Genomic DNA, 22,795 nt, shown 5'->3' with positions numbered 1-22,795 from the left:
TTCAAAGAGCTTTACAAATATTATCATCACACAATTGGCATTAGTATTGCCTAGTTATATCACACGGAAATGCATGCATTCTCTATCTTCCTCATAAGATAGGCAGTTGGGAAAATATGTATCCTTCTGCAAATTATTTTGGTTATATCGTGGGTTCAATCGATCCAAGTACAGACTACCTTAAGAATTTTTAACCAACTTACTTATGAATCACAATGATTCATTGTTATTATAAGTTCAGGCTGCTCTCTAATAGAAAAATGTTTGTAAGCATTGCCTGTGGCACTCAAACGATTCTGACTTCATCTTTTTTGGCTCCAGCTGAGGTTCATCCAAAGGACTTTTGATACTGTGGTTAGTATTTGTATGCCATAGAAATGCAATAAATAATGGAGAAGGAGCATACTCAGTGGCCACATTTGGACTATCATATTTCAGTTAAATAAATTAATTTATGAACAAGTCTTACTCTCCTACATGCAGTTTTTTTAAATATTCCCTGTGGGTGATCAAATAAAGAAGTCCATAGTAAACTATTGCTTCCAAATCAGGAAACTAAAATTTAAAAATCACGTGTAATCCTGATTCCTGAGTGGAATAACTTACCTTTGGTATTTTAAAATCTTAACTAAATGACGTAAAACAGCATTGGAACACTTACATTTCACGTAATTTTTTTAGTTGGCCATACCTACTCTCGTCAAATGCCAACGGCTAACTGGTGGGCAGCGTGGTCACAACGGTTGTCCTCACACATGTATAGACACGTTTTAGTGATGTCGCAACACAAATAATGTTTATCGATATTGAAATATTGTTGGTGTATCAATGTGCCGCTTGCATCAATATGCCCCACCTCACCCTATATGAAACCATGGTTTATTGTTGCCATTAATCAGAGTTCCTTGGTTTGGATGTAACCAAGTGCAGACTTCCTGCCTTGTTTGCTAGGCTGAGTGAAGGGAGAAGCAAAGTGGGTGGATGCTGGCATATGAGGTTTGTTTACAATGGGCTTATTTATTAAGCCAATCTTAAGTCCAAACACAGCAATTTTCTTATATACCTTTCAGTGCTTACAAGTTGTTGAAATCTCCTTTAAAAAGCTAGACTGTCTCCCTGTTTGCCTTGAAATATAGAATATATCTTTAGCATACTAGTAGAGAGTCTCAGTGAATTCACTTGAAGCTATTTCTGAATAAACATGCTTAGATTGTGCTACACACGATGATAGTTTTGATCCCTTTATTTAGAAAATCAGCCATAACGAAACAGTCATATTAAACAAATAGGCATTGTCCTTATGTATAGTACATAAAGACAAACAGATTAACAACATTTGACTTTCCTGGTTGTATATACAGCAATTTCTATTAAAAGAAGTTGACACATTAATCTTCCAGGAAAGAATAAAGCTGCTGACATCTGGTATGCAGTTATCCAAAATGAAATGTTCAAATTAATCTTAAACCACACATGCTTAACCTATCAAGCCACTTTAAAGTTTTTAGATTCTGGGCCCCGTCACATGGCCATTTCATTATTTAAAAGATTTCTGTGAAATAAAGGAAAGCTCCCAGGTGAAAGCTGGGATGGTCCACCGCTTTCTATGTGAGACAAGGGTTAAGAGCTACCTTTCAGAGAGGACTCGTTTTATTTTCTTTCTCTCGGTGTTTGTTTCTATTTAGACTATTTTCTTTAATCTTATCATATTATGATAAAAGCTTTAATTAAATCTTATTTTTTATTTAAAAAATAGAAATGCAAATAAACAAGCAGAAATCAATACACACAAGCCCAGCCACAATTTACCATATCCAGCTAAATGCTTTTAAAAGGTTTTTCAGTTGCATAAAAAGTGGTGGTGGCACAAATTCAAGGCAAGCTATCTAGAAGGTCCTAGGATATGGCTAAAGACACATATTTGGCTCTGGTCAGCAGCTGGGTGGGTGGCTGACCGCTTGGTAACCATAGGTCCACAGCCATGGCTAAGTAAAAAAGGAAACTATAGTATACTGTATTCCTGGCTGTGGGGGACATTTTCTAAATGGATTCATTTACTTTTAACCATTTTTAGCCGCTTATAAGCTAGTGTTGCCATATTTCTAAAACTGAAAATAAAATAAAAGTTTTTGGCAGTTGTTGAGCATTTTTGCCAAAATTGCAAAGAAAAAATTAAGTTTTTGATTTTTCCTGATTTCTGCCCGTACACTGCTTCTGACTGCAATATTCCATATATGCCCAGAAAATTCTGGACATATGGCAACCCCGTTATAAGCCAACCCTACATTTGCTCATAAATCTCCACATATCATACTTCTTGCATTCACTGCTTGAAACTGACTGATCCACCGCATGAGGGGGACACAACCAACCAACCACTACCAGTTAAAATTTCAAATACTGGTATGTGGTTTGATAAACCATATGTTGTGGTTGTGAGGAAAGTACCACAACTACAAAGAATACTCATTATCTATGAAATAAAAGCAGAACTAATGTAAAAAGGAAACCTATGAGGTTTGCCAAGCAATGAGTAATGTTAAAGTCCATGTTATCAATAGATCTTGCAACAGATTCATTATGGTCTTTGAAGCATTGTACCATTTGCTTAAGGGTTTTTAGTTAAAAGTCATTTGCATGTCTATGTCTGTCTGCTAAGCAGCACTTACGTTCTCTTTGCAATGAAATAAAAGCAAAATAGGAGGCCAATAACTATTCTAAAAATGATCATGTCCCACTTGTGAGCTCCTGGCTAGTCCATATGGAATACTAGGCTAACATGAAATGGGGGAGAGGCTTCCCAAATGGGAAGGCTTTGAACTGGTGTTCAAGAAAGGAAACTATCTAAGCTTTTGAATGTACCCCACATATTTCAACGTTTAGGGAAAACCCGTAGATCTGTGATAAGCAACATACAGCTTATACTATTGCGACAGTAAAGGAGGTAAGGTAGCCATTTTCAAGATGCCCCAGGTTCATACAGTTCACGTAAGATACAGATCTGAGAAAAGGAAAACTAAGTCAGGAAAAAAACGTTTCCTTGATCTGGTGACAAGCAGAGACCTGAATCACCCACAAAAGCAGCTGCAATGTCTTCACTGAAGCAATTTCATTCATTAAGAACAATGTTCTTAGGGTGGACTGTAACATTGTGAAGCTAAGATGGCATATCAAATCCCATGTTTGCCTCAAAATGCTAAGAGTGTGTGTGTGTGTGTGTGTGTGTGTGTGTGAGATTTGCAGGAGAGGACTGGAGAACAGGGGGGGGGTGCTTAATCCTTTCCTAAATCAGCTGATTCTCCCTGAAGGTTATCTCCTAAAGCCATTTTCCCCCAAAGTGGGCCTGAGATCTCAAATAAAACCAGCAAGGGGAAAATAGTTTTGGAGGCATTTAAAGAGGATAATAAGGAAGGATGGGAAGTTAAACACACAAAGCCCACCATCTGTTTCTCCCTTGCAAATACAGTGGTACCTCGGGTTACAGATGCTTCGGGATTATAGACTCTGCTAACCCAGAAATAGTACCTTGGGTTAAGAACTTTGCTTCAGGATGAGAACAGAAATCGTGCGGCGGCAGTGGGAGGTCCCATTAGCTAAAGTGGTACCTCAGATTAAGAACAGTTTCAGGTTAAGAACAGACTTCTGGAACAAATTAAGTTCTTAACCAGAGGTACCACTGTATCCACCTGCTTGGGAAATGCAAGTTTGGGGATATGATTTGCTGAAGAAGCATGCATTCCAGAAGGCAGTGAAAGGAGGTACACCATACAATATGAACATGACACTGTTTTCTTAAAATGTATTCTCAAGCTGTCATCAGTGTGTGATATAAGAATCTATAACCTTTTAAAACACACAATGTTACAAGAATTGTGTATCTGGAAGGGACGCATCAGGACATTTAATCTAACCTACAAGACACAAAACAAATAGCCTCTATCTGAAGGAACTCCAAGATGCTTATAATTTTTTTTTTCTCAGAAGCAGATCCCACAACCTCCCTTAGCGGTACATTCTTTTACTTAATTGCTCTGATAATTGGGACATATTCCAAAAATTAACTGCAACTTAAATCAACGGCCTCTAGTGCTAATTTCACCTACTTCTTTCTCAGGTCCTTTAAAATATTTCGAAGTATTTATTTCCTCCACGTTTTCTGTGGTACACTGCCCTTTCCATATTGTATGAGTGAGTGAGTGAGTGAGTGGATATGAGTACATACATCTGTGCATGTGCTTGTATGTGTACCCAGTTCTTTTATCTAGGGCAAGGGTGGGAACCTTTTTCAGCCTGAGGGCTACAGTCACTTCTGGGCAACCTTCCAAAAACCACATGGGGCCAGAGGCATAAGTGGGTGGGGCAATGAATGCAAATTTTACCTTTGTATAATAGTCTAGTTTCAACACACACCCTCTGTCCTCTATGCAGGCAAGGAATAAGCATTTTCAGAGTTCAGGGACACATATTCCAGCCAGAGTAAAACACTCAAGGAGGGTTTAACACAGGGCTGTTGAGGGGTGTGGCCTGGGGAGGGGGTGTGGCCTGGAGGGAGGGGTGTGGCCTGGGGTGTGGGTTGTGAGAACCAGACGGAGGAGCCTGGAGGTCCACATTAGGTCCCAATGTCTGAGGTTCAAGACCTCTGCTTTTCCTTCTGAACACAAGTCTAAAGCATCTGACAAAAAAATTACAACACAACCAAAGCAGTTTTCAAAATTATGATCAATATAAACACAATAAAACAAATATCTGAACAATAAATCATGCGGTTCAGAATCATACCAATTTCATAATGGCAATTCAGCTAATAAATAGACAGCAATATTTTAATAGTTAATCTAAGTAATCCAATAATGAACCATAGAAATTCAGAGAAATACAGGACAGCAAAGTCAACAACATGTACACTTTCCTCAGAGGAGACAATGTGGTGCCTTTAGATCAGGGGTCAGCAAACTTTTTCAGCAGGTGGCTGGTCCACTGTCCCTTAGACCTTGTGGGGGGCCAGACTATATATTTTTTTTTTTTGGGGGGGGGAGAAATGAACGAATTCCTATGCCCTACAAATAACCCAGAGATGCATTTTAAATAAAAGGACACATTTTACTCATGTAAAAACACGCTGATTCCTGGACCGTCCACAGGCCAGATTTAGAAGGCGATTGGGCCGGATCCGGCCCCCAGGCTGTAGTTTGCCTACCCATGCTTTAGATCTTGCTGGACTCCAACTTCCATCAGCCCCAGTGAGTATGGCCACTGGTCGGGGGGAGGTTTTTTTTTTCAGCCAGAACACGCCAGAAGGCCATTCCAGCACCTCTCAGCTGGGCGCCAGGAGTAGACCTGACCTGACAAGCCTCAACAAAGCCCCAGCTCGCGAGAAGACCCTCCTCAAAGCCCTAAGGGGACGTACTCTATGAGTCTAGAGAGGGTCTCTTCATAAGCCAGAGGCACAGTGGGGCTTTGCTGAGGCTCTTAAGTCTCCTAGCTAACAGCTGATGGAAAGCACAAGCCAGAAAAGTGGAGGATGGGAGCTCATTAATGTTGGGATTCCATTCCACCTGTTGTTGCAGACATGGGATTGTTGTGTATCACATGTCTGTTTACATTCCAGCACAGTTTGCTGGCGTGAGCCGAACTTCTGCTCTGTATTGCTTTTGTTTTTAGTCTCTCTCCGAGAAGACGGCAAGGAGAGATGACATGCTTTCTTTGTCCTGATTTATGTATAATAAATGTGTAGTTTAGTATGTGTCTACAGCCTCAAGCCTCTTCTGTTGCGCAGTTTACACTGCTGAGTAAAGTGTGCTCAAGTCTGCAAGCTTGAGTCACTGATTACGTTGGAGCAGAGGTCGAGGGATCTCTGCAGCGCCAAGGCTGAAGGGAGACGCTCCAGGTGGGGCCGAGCCAGCTGGCCTTTCAGCCCCCCCCCCCAATTCCGACAATTAAGGTGTCCAGCTGAGGCACAGAAGCCTCTTCCTCTCAGCTGCTCCAGCTCATTCAAGCCAGATGAGGTGGGTCTCCTTAAGGTGCTCAGCTGAGGTGTGGAAGGCTCCCCTGGCCTCAGCTGAGCAGCCTCAACAAGACTCTGGCACATGAGGAGACACCCCCCCCCAAGCCCAAAGAGTTCCTCCTAGGGCTCTGGGGTGGATCTTCTGAGGGAGGTGCACTCCGGCATCTTTTTTGTCTAGAAAAAAAGCACTGGTCAGGGGTGATGGGATTTGCAGTCCAACAACATCTAGAGAGCACCACGTTGGCTACCCATGTCCCAAAGCAACAGCAAGAGGAATAATAGAGGACTAGATATTAAAGTCCAAATTTCTTTCTTAGCTGTTGCTACTGCTGCTCAAACTGCCCCTGCTGTGCTGTTTGAATTCATGCTGGGTTTGGAGTCTATCCAGATTACTGAACTTAGCTGTGCCAGCCTGCCTTTTTTCACTTCCCCCATGCTAAGGGGAAAACATTGTGTTTGCATTGCCGGTATTCATTAGCTCCATTATAAATCAGTCATTTAATATGCACAATGAGAGGAAAGCAACTGCAAACAAAATCAAACACTTTTTTGAATGACATGTTCCTCCTATTCGCTCTCAGTGACTTCCTTCCTACTTACCTAATCAGTGTAAGATTTTAGCTCTTTTTAATGGGTGAGAAGCAGTGTGGAACAACATCTTTGGTATTTGCTTTCTAATAGTGAAAGTACACTGAAAGACAGGAAATGCTTCCTTGGCTATCAATATTTCTATAGAATTTCTGTGTATTGGGAATACACTAGTTTACAAAGCTTCCAAAGTATATTGTTAAGCACGCTTGTTACTACGCATACCAATTGTTGTTGCTCGGCCTGTTTACAAAGACTCATGGGCTTGTACAGCAGACAACAAAAAATACTGATCCTAAATCAGATTGATAGTGAAAGACACTTCACCCCAAGAACTGTCATCCACAGCCAGCTCATGACATCTGTTCACTGGCTTCAATCACACCTAACACTGGCCACAACCCATGGTTAGAGAAATTAAACTGTGTGAGAGCTGTAAGCTGCTACACAGACAGTTCAATCATTCCCTGCTTGGCTTCCTAGAGTAGGGTAATAAACCAGAATGTGGCCAGCTGAGCATTACGTGTGACCCTACACTTCTTTCTCTCCAAAGAAACCACAATTGGAAGCCAAGGTTTGTTTTTGCCTTCCTATTCATGGTTTGTTTGAGAAAACAAATCACAAGCTCTGGTTCTCACTTAAAGCTAAGCCAATCACTCTATGGTTTGTTTCCACAGTCTAGGAAGGAAGGAGCTAAGAAGGCACTGCTTGAGCTGTGTGCATCAACAACCAGTTGCTCAAGAACTCAGTTATGTTTCTTGATAGCAGTTGAATTGGTTGTTGCCCATTCCCATATGCTTACAGTCATTCTCAACTCTCTGCTTTTGGATCCGTTTAACGCCACAGAATTTTACCTATTCCCTTAATATGAAGTCAGGTCTGAAAAATGAGTGCGGTAATTTATTTAACGGCTGCTAATATCACAAAGATACTACACTGGGAACCAGTGAGGTTCCTCTACACCTTCCTAGAAGGAGCATGCGAGGAGGGTCTTCTCTCTCAGGTGAAAGATAGGTAACTCTATGGACAAGCTGGGATGCTACTTCTCCCATAAGGGGAAGGTGTCTTACTTCTCCATGCCTGCACAGAGCTGCCACTACCTCAGTTGAACAAAGCAGCCTTGTGGGTAGTGGGAGCCTGCATGCACCCTGGAGTTTCTGAAGCTGCAGAAAATCCCCGCAGTAAATCATTCTGATCTAGTGAAGTCTTCAGCAGTTGAATTATTAAGCAATATCATCTACTGATGGAACAACAAAGTAGCAGCAACTAATTTTCTGTCTGTATCCATTTCATTGGTAATTTAGAACAGAGTAACCACAATTACAGAAAGCCCTCCTGAGGCACAGTGGGTCAGTGGGTCTGGCTCTTAAGCATAAGGTTGGTGGTTGTGAGCAGGATTTCCTGCATTGCAGGGGACTGGACTACAATTCTATGATTTACTTGGCCTAAAACATAATTTAGTAAATAGAGAGGATGTAGTATCTATGGTTAAAGGTTTTTAGTCAACTAGCAGCCCCCCTTTAAAGGGATTAGTCACCTGATTCATAATCTCAATACAAGTGCTATTTTGAATATGTTTAACTAGCATAACAGTTTTATTAATGTCATGGACATCACTAATTGATAACCTCATATTAAGGGCTGATAACTGAGGTCAGACACTGTGACCCAGAGCTCCTTGATTATAGAGTAGAATCTCCAATGGCCAATAGTAGGGGAAAGTTGTTGATGGAATTCTTGTTGAGCTCAGCATCCAGAAATAATTAAGAGTTACTCAATCTGGAATCTTAAAGGCATGCACATCTCATTACATAAAAATGGTTTTTATCCTGGGAGGTGGGAGCAAAAAGAGACTGGCGGTTAGCTCTTTGAATGCTAAACAGCTCCCATCATACTTTGGGCCATGAATAGACAGCAGACAAGGGAAAATGTCAAAGTCAACAACATGGAAAGCAACACCTGTACTTGCCTGTCCTAGATCTAAAGTAATGTTGACCACATCATACTTTAAACCTAAGGAGAGAGAAGGACTTTGCCACCAGCGCTCTGTCCCGTCTATAGCATTGGTTGCTGGGTGAGCTTTGTTGGGATCAGCAGCATCGCAATAGTCACAAAACTGGCCCTGAAAGAGAAGAGAAAAAAAATAATGTAATGATCAATGCGACCGTTTGAACTTGACCGCTAATAGTTAAAGATCTAGGAAGTTGGAAGATCTAGCCAAGGTAGTGCTTTTCAACAATCAGCTAAAAGCAGAATTAAAACGATGGCTCTAGATGGCACCTGATAAAGTGTTATATTATCTAACCACACCCTTGCCCATGGCCCAAATCCACCAATTTTTACGCACATTACTTCCAGGCACAAGGAATAGTAGTGCACTAATTAAAGGGCAATTCACTAAACTTCAAGGCACACCAAACAAGAAGCAAGGCAAGAAGGAAGCTTTTCAATAAAAGGACAGTTGCCTGAAAAGTTTTTCTGCACCAGGTGGATAATTTTATTAGGGAGGATCATCAAGTCTGAAAAAATACAGGACGACAACATGAAAACATTAGGCTGCAATGGTTTGGCACACAGCAATGGCCTCCCCTCTGGGAGAAGAGAAGTGGCAAGTGGAAGTATTTAAAGGGTGGTAAGAAAACAAAGTAATCAAATTGGATTGGGGATGGAGGTTCTCCATCCTTCCCCCCTCTGCTGATGGTAAAACTGGACAGGCTTTTTTTGCCAGGTTACTGAAGATTAGGCCACAAGAGAGTCATTTCAACTTAACTAGGTCACTTGGAGTTCTGAGGACAAGTTTAATAATGTTTCTAAATGTACGTCAGTGAATTCTTCTGGAGCAGCAAGCATCTCAGTTATTTAAAGTACATTCCACAAGAGCTGCCAACGAAGATGGCAGATGGAAGCTAAAGGAAAATAAGTTGTCGGGCAAACCTTTCCTTTTGCTTTACACTGACAGTATCTGCAGAAAGGCATTCCACAATGCAGCCTGCCTGGTACAACGTCTCAGTTCCAGGAGATTGGGAGTATTGCCTGGATCTGGGCCATGATTCATCAAAGCAGCTCTGCATATACTAGTCACCTCAAAACGCACATCTTCTAGAGTTTCCATGACTGTGTATATAAAATTATTCTCAGTACAAAAAGTAATGCAGCCTATGGAAAATTGGAAGTATGGCTGCATATGTACCTTCTACAGGAGTAGTCTATACAGGGCATAAACGGAACATGTAGGAAATGATCTTCTCAAACATAGTGTTCTTGGAAATTCCAGTCCAGCTCTAAGCACAACACTTATAACTATGTTGCCCATCTAGGGTCAAAACCATAATGACACCTGGGTTGTCCCTCTACTTTATCTTATTGGATATACCTGTTGGGAGCTGAGTTTCTGCTGAAGAGAGTCTGCTGCACTTGGATAGACTCCCTGGCCTATTTAGAAACCACATCTTTCCAGGGTTCTAAATAATGTGAGGAGTCTAAACAAGTACAACATACTCGCCACTGCAGATGTTTCACTCCTCAAAATAGGAGAGGAGATGCTGCAGGAAAGGGGACGAGTGGAAAAGGGAGAGGGCTTATCATCGCTCTCCCCTTTGAGTGAAGTTAATTGTGTGTAGGTTGGTGGTAGAGAAAGAACTGAATATAGCTCTGAGGTTACAGGATACTGGGTTGCCCTTCCTCCTGTCAGGTAGATTGCTGGTTTTACAAGATGGTTTTCGCAATGGGAGTGAAGGGTTAGGGTATATTTGGGAATAACTCATGTTTCAATGAGATAGCCCAAAAAGCTTGGAGAGAGTCATATACATGTACCATTAAATGGAGGAAAGGGGGAGGGCAGTGCACATGCATAGAAAGACCTATTTGCATTTTTGAAGAGGCAGAAACATAAAGAGGATTTAGAGATGTTTGCAGCCTGAATGCATCTCAGTGATGAAGAGCTGGGAATGTGATGTTGGGAAACAAATCAGCTGCCTTGTAGGATTTCTGAATGTGACCTTTGTACATGTACAGTACTTGATTTTAAATACTCATATACCATTCTTCATCTGGGCGATACCAGATGTAAACATAATATAAAGCAATCACACATTTGAAATATTTAAAACCACAATAAAATGACCTCCACTGTGAGGCAATATAGATACCAAGCTAAAAATGTCAGCAGCCAACAAGTCTTCAGCAGGTACTCACCCAAGTCAGTGCCTGTCTTATTTCATTAGGGAAGGAATAAATAATAAAACTTTGGAAGCAACTTGGAAATTCTGAAACTTCTCCCAGAATTCTCTCCAAGTTACCTGAGGGCTGTGGATCTGCCAGAGCAATTACATCCTTTGAATGTTAAGTGTCCTTGTCTCCCTCACTTCCTGCTTTGTATAATATCTTGCTTGAAGTTACACAGAACTCAAAAAGTTTGCCACACTTTGTGACCTTTTGGTTGATCTAAAAATAGGTATTGGCCAATTGTGAGTTTTGTAGTTGGTTGGTTGGTTGTTGTCCCACCCCACCCCCTTATGCTGCTACCCTTGTGTTGCTGTTGTTGTTGTTGTTTGCAGGAGAGCTTCTTTTCTGGGCACACACCCACACCAAAGTACAAGGTCAAGCCCCATTCATACTTCTGACACAGAGCAGGGCACAGTGGAGCAAGTACAGAATTTCCAGTTAACTGATATTTCCTGTTGCTAAAGTTCTCTATCTTACATCTATAATTCATTCACTCTCTCCATTCTTTTATACTGCGGACATGAATAGATGTGAGCATGTTTGTTTAAGCCTTCTCCCATTTCATAGGTATTTGAAATATGGTGTCCATAAAAACTCTCTTCCTTAACTTTGAATTCGAGGGTTGGGGCAGTGTGATCGCATATGCACTGTGCTGTTATCACATTTTCCAGGTCTGCTTTCCCCAGCCTTTTGAAAGAATTTGGAACCCCTCTTGAACCAAAAAGATGACTGGTAGACTACAGAAATATTTCTGCTATGTGTCTCAATGAGGCTTTGTTAGAAACAGGAGAGGGAAGCTGCTGAATGCACATTTCTACAAATTCTGTAAGCAGCACACAACATGTACTCTTGTGCCAGGGCACATCTATCAGTAATCCTTCCGGGAGCTTGGATCAAGCACAAATCGCAGGTGACCTCTCACCCAGAATCTCTGCAACAAATGTTAAAGTAAGAGGAATTCTCTTGTTCACTATTGCTGTCATACCTAACTGTAGAATTATATCAATTCACAACTAAACCACAGGGTTTTAACTTCATAAATGGGTGAAAGGAAACAATACCACAGAAACAGTACCTTTGGCTTAATTCACCTGTTAGGATTTGCTTCTGCCTAAATGACTGTAATTGCTTCTAAAACCTCTTAATGTTAAAATCAGGTAGTCTGCAGCATTCAAATTTGCCCCTCAGAAGACTCCTCAGCCTCTAATTTCCTGTAGTCATATAAAATTTGTGGTGCAGGTTAGCTCTAAGAGGGGTTGTTATCTCGCTCACAAAATAAAGAAGGCTTAGTCTACAATCCTAGCTCTTCCTACCTGGGATTAAGACACACTGGATTCAAAAGGACTTGCTTCTGGGTAGAGATAGTTATGATTGCACAGTAAAGCTGTTCTGCATATACTGTATGTTAATTGATTTAAAATATGCAAATCTAGACTGATTGTGGTGAGCATTTAGAATCAGTTAAAAATAGATAGGAATCAAATACAGACATGACAAATAGGGATTTGGCTTGGCGATCATGTGGCACATTTCTTCACATATGCCATTGTAAGGTACATGCTGAACTAATGGTGCACACTGTAATAGATCATTTTTTGGTTAGAATTTACTGTTCTTATCTTCAGACAGACAAGATCCTAGAAGCTACTGTCGAAGCAGGGGGTGGGGGGGCATTTTCTTCAACCCAATCTAGTTCAGAATTCTGTTCTCACACAGTGGCCAACCAGATGCCTATGGGAAGCCGCCCCACCCAAGCAGGACATGAATAGAATAGGTCTTATCCTTGCCTTGCCAACAGATTAGCATATCATAATACTGACACAACAATACCAGATGGAAGGCAGGTCAATGAGGAGAGTAACAGAGATCTACAAAGAGGGCTTCCTCCAACATTGACAGGTATAAAGTGTAGGAGATCAGTCCTATTTTTGTAAGTTATGTGGTCAGCTCTGGACAAGATGTGTATTTGGCTTGATCCAGCAGAGCTCTCCTTGTATCGTCTTAGGACAGGCACAGAGAAAGTGGAAGGGCAGCTTGTATATATTGCAGAGGTCCCTGGGAATGTCCTACAGAATTGGCATATGCCGTCTCTTTCTATGGAAGGAAGGCCACCAGTTGTTAAGAGGACCTTTTATTCAGCACTTCCTTCACAAATCCTGAAGGACACTTTCCTGCCAGTACAGCAGTTTCCCCCATTTTTAAGTGGTGAAGCAGCATCTCTAAGCTGCAATGGATGAGTCAACTACCACTATAACCTCGTTCTGTATTCCTAACCAGTTACCTTCAGCACATGCACAAGAGCCTACCCTTGTACTCTACTTGACAGACTGTGGGTGAGTGAGATCCAAAGAATAATAGTTACTTTGGCCCTCATAATTATGTACTGAACTTATGGAAACACCCAAACATTTCCAAAGTGTCAGCACCTGGATCATGAGAAGACGGCAGTGAAGGCAGGGATATCCGATCCAGGTTATCTATACATAGGGGAGAGTACTCCCTCCCCGAATATTTGTTCCCCCTACACAGTTCCTGTGCCTTTAATCTATCAAAGAAACACAGGAATTCAACTGGTGCATCTTTCTGCTGCACAGAGATCCGATGGGAAAGCTGCACCTATTAAATTTCTGTCGTGTACAGGTGTCAAGCGGTTAACGATGCCGGTAAAACAAAGCTGGCAACTATTGATTTAAAATATGCAGCTTGCGCGTAAAGTACTGGCGGAAGGAGAGGCGCCCGCGGAAGAGATGAACCTTCTGCCAATTCATTAACTATCCTGATGCTATACTGTTCAGTCTAAATTAAGGGGTACATCATGTTAGGAGACCAGAGTGGCTGCACAGGTACAGAATGAGTTAATTTGTCCGCATTTAATGATCTGGACTGGAGGATCCATGCCACTGATCCCTCAGTTGATCCCCAACTTAACCCACACCCGCGCCACCCGGAGTTACCTGGATGTTTTTCCCCACGGGGAAAGCGGCGGGGCCCCCCACCAGCTTGCAGAAGAGCTCTCGGCGAGGCCTCCCGCTCTCGTCCTGGCCGCAGGTGTCGGTCGCCGAAATCTTGGCGATCTCCGCCAGGTTGAAGTAGTGCGGATGGAGGCTGAGCCCCGGCGCTTGGGACTCGTCCGGAGAACCATCCACCCGAGGATCCGCGGAGCAGCAGCGGGACCAGAGCGCCAAGAGGAGCCCGGCCATCGCTGGGCTGGCAGCCCGGCTCTTGGCCATCGTGCCTGGGCTCCCTTCCAGCGCGCACGAGGCGACCCCGGGGCTGCGTTTGTTTACGGCGCGCGGAGCCACTGACCCGGGAGGGAAGGGCAGGCGGAGATGGGCCTCCCTCCGCTCCTCCTGCGCGCCTTTGTTTTGCGCCGATTGGCCCGAAGGGCGCAGAAAAGGGAAAGGAGCGGCGAGGCGGAGGAGGAGGCGGAGGCAGCGAAGACACCCCCTGCCGCTCGGCCGCCAGCCTCGCAGGATCCAGGCCGAGACGCCGCCGCAGCCTACATTGCGGAGACGGAGTCCGGGGAGGCAAAGGGGCGGGGGGGGCAAGCGATCCACTGAGAGACCTCTCCTTCAGCCCAGCCTGGGAAACAGCCAGCAGTCATAACAACGGCCACGTGTAGGGAGGTTGGCACGTCTGGTCCCCATCGTTACGCAGAGAGAGACTAGCCCTCCATGGCATTTCTCCCGTGGCTGCGATCAGGGGTGCCAACTTGAATGAAATATTTGGGGGTGGGGGTGAGGCAGGTAAGCCCCGCCTGCATAATTGATCCCATGATGCGATACACGCGCACCATTTCTATGGCAATGCCCATCAACTTTGGGGGGCAGACCCACTCAAATGTTTTATTGTGCTGAGGCGAAGGAGCCTAGGCGCAGACTCAACTTGCCTCCGTGGCGTTCGTTTCTACAACTCTAGCTCAGGTTGAACCAACCAGTCTCTATCTCTCAGCATAGCCCCCCCCACAGGTTGGTTGTGGGGGGGAAAGTGGAATGGAAGAACCATCTCTGCTAAATGCAGAAAGTTAAGGAAATGAATAAATAAATTAGACTTAATGATTGGCAACTGAATATCTGAAGTGTAACATTGAGAAGCATGGCAATGTTTTATGAGGTGCTGGAGGTGATCTGATGGCCCATTCACATTTGCAAGTAGGGACGGGGAGAAATCCAACCCAGTTTGTATTTAAGGAAACAGATCTGCACTTTCTGGAACAATGTGAGAACTGAAACACAGCAGTCCTTCAAAAGTTGCGCTAATATTAATTGTGCAGTGCAGCTCTCCAACCAATCAATGGTGGGTTTGTTTGTTTTGAAAGAAAAGCATATATTAGGGGAAGTGTGCATAACAATATATTAATGAAGATAACATACAGGGGTGCCTTTTATTAGGGGAAATTGTTTGTCAAAATGTGTATGTAATGTATTTATTAGGAGATATTTGCACTAAAATTCTGAAGAATTTCCATGAAGATTTTAAAATATATATATATATATTTGCAAATTGCTGCAGAAATATGTAGAACTGTCTTTAATACTGGAAAAATGAGAAATGGAGAGAACCAAAATTGACAGACACTTTTATCTGAAAGTCATCAGCTGATGCTGCAGTCCATAAGATTTAAGTGGTTAATATGTATGTGTGAATCAGACTGGTGACAGGGTTTGTGATAGGAATGAAGAAATTACTAAAAAGCTAAGTCTGTCTCTACAACGCAACCCCCATGCACTGAACTTAAGATAAACTACTCAGGGTTATCTTTTTTAATAGCTTTAGCTACACAAATAATATTTGTAATTCATAACCACTTAGGGCACAGGTGTCAAACACAAGGCCCGCGGGCCGAATCCGGCCCGCCAGCCCTCGTCATGTGGCCCGTGTAGCCGCCGCCGGCCGCCAGCCTTCACCTTTTATTCTCGCTTTTTTTTTTTTTTACACAAGAAAGCCGCCTCTTCAGCGCATGCGCGGCAGCCTACAAGCCAGAGAACGTCTGCCCTCTAGCAGCGCCGGCCGTTCTACACAGGAAACCTCCACTTTACATGCATTCAGGAAACCTCCACTTGTTTTTATATTGAGCGCATATTGAGTCCTATAGATACAACCGGCCCTTTGAGGGTGACCAAACTGCTGATGCGGCCCCCGATGAATTTGCGTTTGACACCCCTGACTTAGGGAATGTAATAATATATTTCCCTCTCTCCTCTCCTCATCATCCCCAAACATCTTAGACAATGTCCAACATCATCTGAGCTGGGGAATCAAGGATGGAGAATGCTGCACACACGCGCGCGCGCACACACACACACACCTCTATTGCTACATCCACAATGCCTTTTGTATTGCTTCCTGTATAGTATAACAATAGAAATGGCAGCTTTTTTTGATATATTGGTGATAATTATCAGTTAATAAGGCTTGCATGTTACACACTTATTAAGGTCTGATGTGTTACACATGTAGCCACATTTTAATGCCTTTTGCTGTTGTTTTGGGGGGGAAAGCCAGTTTTGGGAGTGATCAATTTAGAGCAGAGAAGCAGTATGATGGAAAAGAGCTGCTTCACCCTTTCCCCATCCTCCTCCACTACAGATTGCCCTCTCCTGAAGTTTCCTTTTTGGAGCGGGGGAATGAGGAAGAGAATCAATGGGTAGGTTTGGTTCATGGCCGTAGCCAGGATTTTTGTTGGGGGGGGCAGGCCTTTTGTTAGGGGGAAGCAGGCCTTTTGTTAGGGGGGCAGAATCTCAGTTTGCTATGCATTTATATTGATTTTTATTGATTTGGGGAGGACACCCCCTGCCCCCCTTGGCTATGCCCATGGTTTTACATACTTTTCTATGTAATGTGTAATTGGGCCTTAATTTTTCAGAGTTGAAACATGTTGACTCAAACATATACTTCCTTATAGACTCTTGAAAAATGTTGACTTACACATTACACTAAATTTTTTTTCTGCAGAGTGTCAAAATCACCTTTCAGCAACTGTAAATGGAGACACTTCCTCTGCACATAGGCTGCCAGAGGCTACTTCAGCACTTTGTCAAGGTTAAAGCAGCATAAGTAAAGTGGCAGGATTACCTTATAACTTACTGCCAACATCTTCTTGGAGAAATTTGATGAGCACAACTAACCGGCATGCTGATCTTGCCTTTATTCTTCAGAAACAACAGTGTGGACTGCATGCTGGCGAGTTTTAAACCCAGTCACGAGCTGGATCAAGAAAGTCCACCAGTTCTACTTAATTATTCAATTAGAAAATTGTGGGTTTTTTTAGCTTAATCACATTGCATTTGGAGTGTAAGACTTCTCCAGGAATAAAACAATATGTCAAGGGGGAAATTCATATACATTTATTTTTAGAAAACACTGACAGTACAATCCTATATATGTTTACTCAGAATGAGTCTCATTGTGTTCAGTGGAGCTTACTGCAGATGGGTATGTATAGAATTTATGCCTGAGTTGTTGTTTTGGTACATATTCCAAGGCAAGCATATCATAAGCCCATGGGTAGCTTGTGCACTTACCATAAAGAGCTCAAAACCTGTTCAAACACATGAACGACAGGACACAGCACGTTTACTTCATACAATGTTTACACTTGCCAGTTATGCATCTTCTGGTGTTCAAAGCTCAGTGATCCAACTTTGGACCCAGAAGGTGATTCATTGATTGATCAATGAGATAACAAAATGATGAACTTTAGAAACATTTGTGGTTATTTTTATTCAAATTATGATTTTGGTTTCCCAGTTCTCCCAGCTAATTGCTGTTAAAATTTCCAGCCTTCTTTCTCTCTCTTTCTCGGTTATAGAGGTATTGGGAATGCCAACATATATTGCAGCTTAGGAATATTTCTCCTGCCTTTCACAGGGTTCCTGGTAGCAACACCCTTATCCTCTATGGAAGCCACATCCGATAGAGTTTGAGTAACAGAGCCTTTAGCAATGCTCCCCTTCAGGCAAATTAGCCCCCTTTATCTTAGGTCAGAAAGGTGGCATGTTTTTTTCCATGTATGCCGGAGGCCACAGTCTTGCTATCCATCTTGGTATCAAGGATGCAGACTGAATGTCACATTATTGCCTTTAAATCAAGCTGCTCACTGGGCCATTTGGCAAAAGCTAACATGTGGTAAGGGCAAGCTTTCAACTGATTGTCTGGATAAGCTCTAACACTTCTGTTTCTAATCCAAGACACATTGGAGAGTTGTACCCACTAACTTGATCCAGGGAAATGCTTACAACACTGTATGAGACACAAAGGAGTCATTTGTGTGCTTATAAGAAAAGAACAATTTAGGTATTTTGGCTTCTTTTCCTTGGTATAAGATCTAGGCACTCTAAGCGAATTACACTGACTTCTTGTTTCTCTTGTCTTATTGGACTTTTGCCCAGCCCAGTGTTATATAAACATAAATAAAAAACACTTGTCATTCCACAAAGGCATAATTAAACATCACTCTGAAACCCCAGCTGAGGCAATTCTCCCTAGAATTGATGTGATCGGTCTCTGAGTGCAGTAAAAATAGGGATGAGCTGCTAAACCTGCACTAGATGGATACATCTAGCCAAATCTTGGTTAGATGCTTAATGCAAAGACATATTGGTAGATAAAAAAAAGACTCTCAGGGCTGGCCTAAGACATTTTGCTGCCTGAGATGAATAAAAAGATAGTGCCCATCTCAGCCCACTTTGCCTATACTGAAGCTGACCAGACTGACAGCTGAACCTTACTTCAACGCTGGCAGTGGGACAGCATTCTCCACCACACCTTAAGGCAGCAACTTAGCACAAGGGAACACAACTCTCCCCTAACACATCTCTGCCACTGATTGCTCTCCAGAATCTGCTGCCTGAGGCTGGTTCCTCACTTTGTCTAATGGCAGAGCAGCCCTGGGGAATAAAAAAGTAGGGAACGACAGCTACATTTCGCTATTCCAAGTGCTACTGATGCAGTGCTGTCAGCTTCTGTCATGCCAAACAAATATTGCAGGGTGGGGGAATTCATGCTAAATCTTTTGTATTTCACATCCTGTTTTTAATGTGCTGCTGCCGCTGCCAACGTTCCTTCTCTTTGTCATGTAGGTCAGGAAAACTGGCTACAGTGGTACCACACTTTTGCCATTGCACTCAGAACAGCAACTTCAAGCACATGAAACATCATAGGGATGTCTTCTGAGCAAAGAGGCCGAAAGGCCCAGCCCCAGGATGAAGTAGTCCATCCACCACCCAGCCATAACCAGACCCTGAGAACACACCTCCATTAAAGACAATGCTGGGCCAAGAAGGGGTTTGCAGGCACCACTGTGCAGCCGATGAGCTATGGAAGCCCAGTGTTTATACTGGACTCATCGGGTCTACGAGTGCATATTTTGGACACTGCCCTGCCAATATAATTCCACGTGGTATCCACAATATTGCAGCCTTATAATGGTTCTATTCACCTTTGAACAGAATATTTCCACAATATCTACATGCTATAATGGTGTGTGAAAAGCAGAATCAGTGATAGTGGGGTAGGAGAGCTGAAAAAGCATGCCATGTATATTGTGCTCTAGCAGGCTTAGATGGGTCAGAATCGAGTATACCTTTCCAGAGTCAACACTAAATAGCTCTGGTAAATGAGCCACCATAACTGCTACAGGGCTGTGAAAATTTGTGTCCAAACCTTTTGGCACTGTGGGTTAAACCACAGAGCCTAGGACTTGCCAATCAGAAGGTCGGCAGTTCGAATCCCCACAATGGGGTGAGCTCCCGTTGCTCAGTCCCTGCTCCTGCCAACCTAGCAGTTCGAAAGCACGTCAAAGTGCAAGTAGATAAATAGGTACCACCCCGGTGGGAAGGTACGGTAAATGGTGTTTCCATGTGCTGCTCTGGTTTGCCAGAAGCGGCTTAGGCATGCTGGCCACATGACCCGGAAGCTGTACGCCAGCTCCCTCAGCCAATAAAGCGAGAGAGTCGGTCACAACTGGACCTAATGGTCAGGGGTCCCTTTACTCTTTATGTTTTACCCATATACTATCTGAAACCAAAGGGATGCAGTGGTTGGCAGATGTGAAAACTATTGGTGTTATTTTCAGCTCTCCTACCCCACTATTAGCATTACGTGACTAAAGACTAACTTGATGTCCATTGATTTTGAAGGGTCTACTCTGAGTACGACTTCATCAGAAGCCACCCACTATATTCTCATTTAAGATGCTGTCATTATAAGTCATATTAATGTCATAGTCGCTTTATTTGTGTAGCACATTTTCCACAAATACATGGTGCTCAAAGCTCTTCAAAGGATAGACAATTTAAACAAAGGCGCTCTCCTCCATTGCCTCACGAGACAGACGGATGCCAACAACAGTACATTACAACTTAACATTACCAATTCCATAATTACAGGTCATTTGAACATTATCAAAAGTTTAAATGGGCATAAAACGTACCAGTAGATCAGTTAATAATACCCAATACCAATAATATCAGTACTGCACCCACATTCAGCAATTCATTCAACAGCTCATAATTAGGAGACCTCACAAAACTAGTGGGGAAAAAGAGAAGAATAACAAAATAGACGCAAGGCACTTTAAGCAGCCCATCCTGAACAACAGGAGAGATCCCCTTCTCACCAGGGTCTCCGGTCTCATGCCAGGAAAGGGCACCTTCATCTCCACGGCAACAGCTCTCTTGTCTCTGGGCAGCAGAGCCCCAAGAGAGGCAGGATGAGGAAAAGCCTCTCCAAGTCTTCAGATAAAAGCACACATACTGTTCCTATACTCATGCCATGAATAAACAAATTGCCATCTCCACACCCAAAACACATACAGTACAGATAGTGTATTAAAAATAGGCTTTACTGGAGTGTAACTTTTTATTTCAGCTTGTTGGTAACCTAAAGCCTTTAACCTTCTGGATGCAGCATTTTTAGATTGATTTTAACAGCAAAAGTGCAATTCCCTCACAAATTAAGCTCCCCTGTAATGTAAATGTGCATGGAAGGAAATGCTAAGAAAAACAGTAGAAATTCATTTTGCTTTTTTTATTGAGTCAACTGAGGACAGGTAAACAGTTAACTATGGAATGAGTCATAAAATACACAAAAGGGGAAAAAGGGGAGACGGGAGGAATCTGAAAAGTTGGCAAAACAAGCCATGAAATCATAACCTGCACACAATGTACCAAAGCTGGGCGGGAGGGGGGGATCCTCAGGGCTGGGAGGGGAGGAAGAAAGTATTTTTAACCTTATTGTAACTATACATATATGAGGAATGTTTGTACACCCTAAGAATGAAACTCAGCGATACAAAGAGCAACTTGAGTCCTGCTAAAGGTTTTAAGAACTGAAGCGAGTTCCGAACAGCACACACAGTTGTGCCACTAATTGGAAGCCAAAGCACACAACATGCCACAATCCTCTCTCCAGGAAACCACATTGATTCTCATGTATATGATGGAAAGTGAGTCAAGCACCTTTTCACCCTATTCAGTGAATCCCATGATGTAACTGACAAGTTACTTAACAACAGGAAAATGGGAATGTGTGCTTTGTTGTACTGGTTTGGGGACCTCCAGTTCTGCGGCTCACTTTAAGTTGTGGCATCCGATTTAAATCTTATATGAGAACTTTCCAACGCAATATACAGTTAATGTGCAAGACTCAATGCCACAGGATGCGTGATGGTCATATATTATAAAAGAACCAGGCTATTTATTGTGGGATTCATGCTATTTCGTGCAGAATACTATTGAAAGCTAGTCAATGCCAAATATCCACAACCCCTACAATATAGCAGGGGAGAAATTAACATGATAGGTCACTCAATTATTGAGTTTAGTTCGTGTACATTTACCATCAAGTATCCAGGATTGGTGATGCACGAAGCCAGAAGGCACATTCCTGTTTGATCAGAAGGAAAAACTGTAAATGCAGTCCGTCCATATGACAACCAATCAATACAGAATAAGGCCCCATCTGCACTATACAGTACAGAGAGCTGCAATTCCCAGACTTCCTCTAGAAGTGGATTGTTAAAGCACTCTAAAAACTGTAGCTCTATGATGGCAATAAAAGTCTCCTAAAATCTCTCAACATACTTAAAAACTACAGTTCCCAGTTTGAAGGAAGCCATGACTGTTTAAAGGAGTATGATACTGCTTTAAATATATTGTGCAGAGATGTTTAGGTATGAAGAAATTATCCCACTGATAAGTTACCTGTTGACGAGATAACAGTGACAGAAAATGCTGAGTGGCTGCTACACATTTCACACTGCAGCATTCTGCTGTGGACTGCAGTGGAATCTCCTTGAGTTAAAACTGCATGTATAGCTAAACGCTCTGGGGAAAGTATTTAATATGCCTGTAAATAATTTAAAGCACACTTTGAAAGCTGTTTTACTTTGTAAGAGATGAGTGATTTTCATAAGGTATTTCTAACACTCTTTGCTGCTTTGCTGGAGAGAAGAGTGCCCAGAATTCAATTAACTAAAGAGGAAGCAAAAGTTAATGAAAGGGCATGGCATTACTCACCACAGGACGCCATTTTAAAAATGTCAGTGTGCGCATGCACGCGTTAAGAGTTCTCAGTCTTCATGATGCTTCTTTTGTCTCCAGATGTTAAATCCCAGGGCCTGCAGATTCATGCATGCATATATTTTTAAGACCCACCTTATTATTCTCATTATTTATTATATTTGTGTATTGCTCTTTATCCATAGATCTCAGGCCAGTTCACAACATTAAATTACAATATAAGAAACACAAACTGTGTTGTTCGCATATTTGACACAGAAGCTTCGCCCTTTTGAATTGGGGATATCTTTCTGAAGTTTTTTTAAACTGTTTTTAATATTGTGTTTTACTGTTGTAACCTGCCCTGGCACCTTAGGGTGAAGGGTGGGTAATTAAAAATCAGGTAATTAATAAATAATAATATTAAATTACGGATCTAGTATCTTGTGGCACTGCCAAAGAGCTTCATAGTTTTTTG

At 42.5% G+C, this 22,795-nt stretch overlaps 1 protein-coding gene across 1 annotated transcript in view; it reads right to left on the bottom strand.

The window, feature by feature from the left end:
* Positions 1-14,284, bottom strand: part of LAMA3 (laminin subunit alpha 3) — a 132,312-nt gene extending 118,028 nt beyond the window's left edge. The window contains exons 1-2 of the mRNA XM_082234871.1: positions 13,771-14,284; positions 8,562-8,714 (exon numbers count right to left, since the gene is read on the bottom strand). Coding sequence (XP_082090997.1) covers positions 8,562-8,714; positions 13,771-14,046 — 429 coding nt within the window. The 5' untranslated portion in view covers positions 14,047-14,284. The remainder of the gene's footprint in view (positions 1-8,561; positions 8,715-13,770) is intronic.
* Between the last annotated feature and the right edge of the window lie 8,511 nt (positions 14,285-22,795).

Source organism: Podarcis vaucheri, assembly GCF_965113315.1.
Source record: "Podarcis vaucheri genome assembly, chromosome: 8".
In the NCBI taxonomy this organism is placed as follows: Eukaryota; Metazoa; Chordata; class Lepidosauria; order Squamata; family Lacertidae; genus Podarcis; species Podarcis vaucheri.
This window is presented reverse-complemented; position numbering and strand designations above follow the sequence as displayed.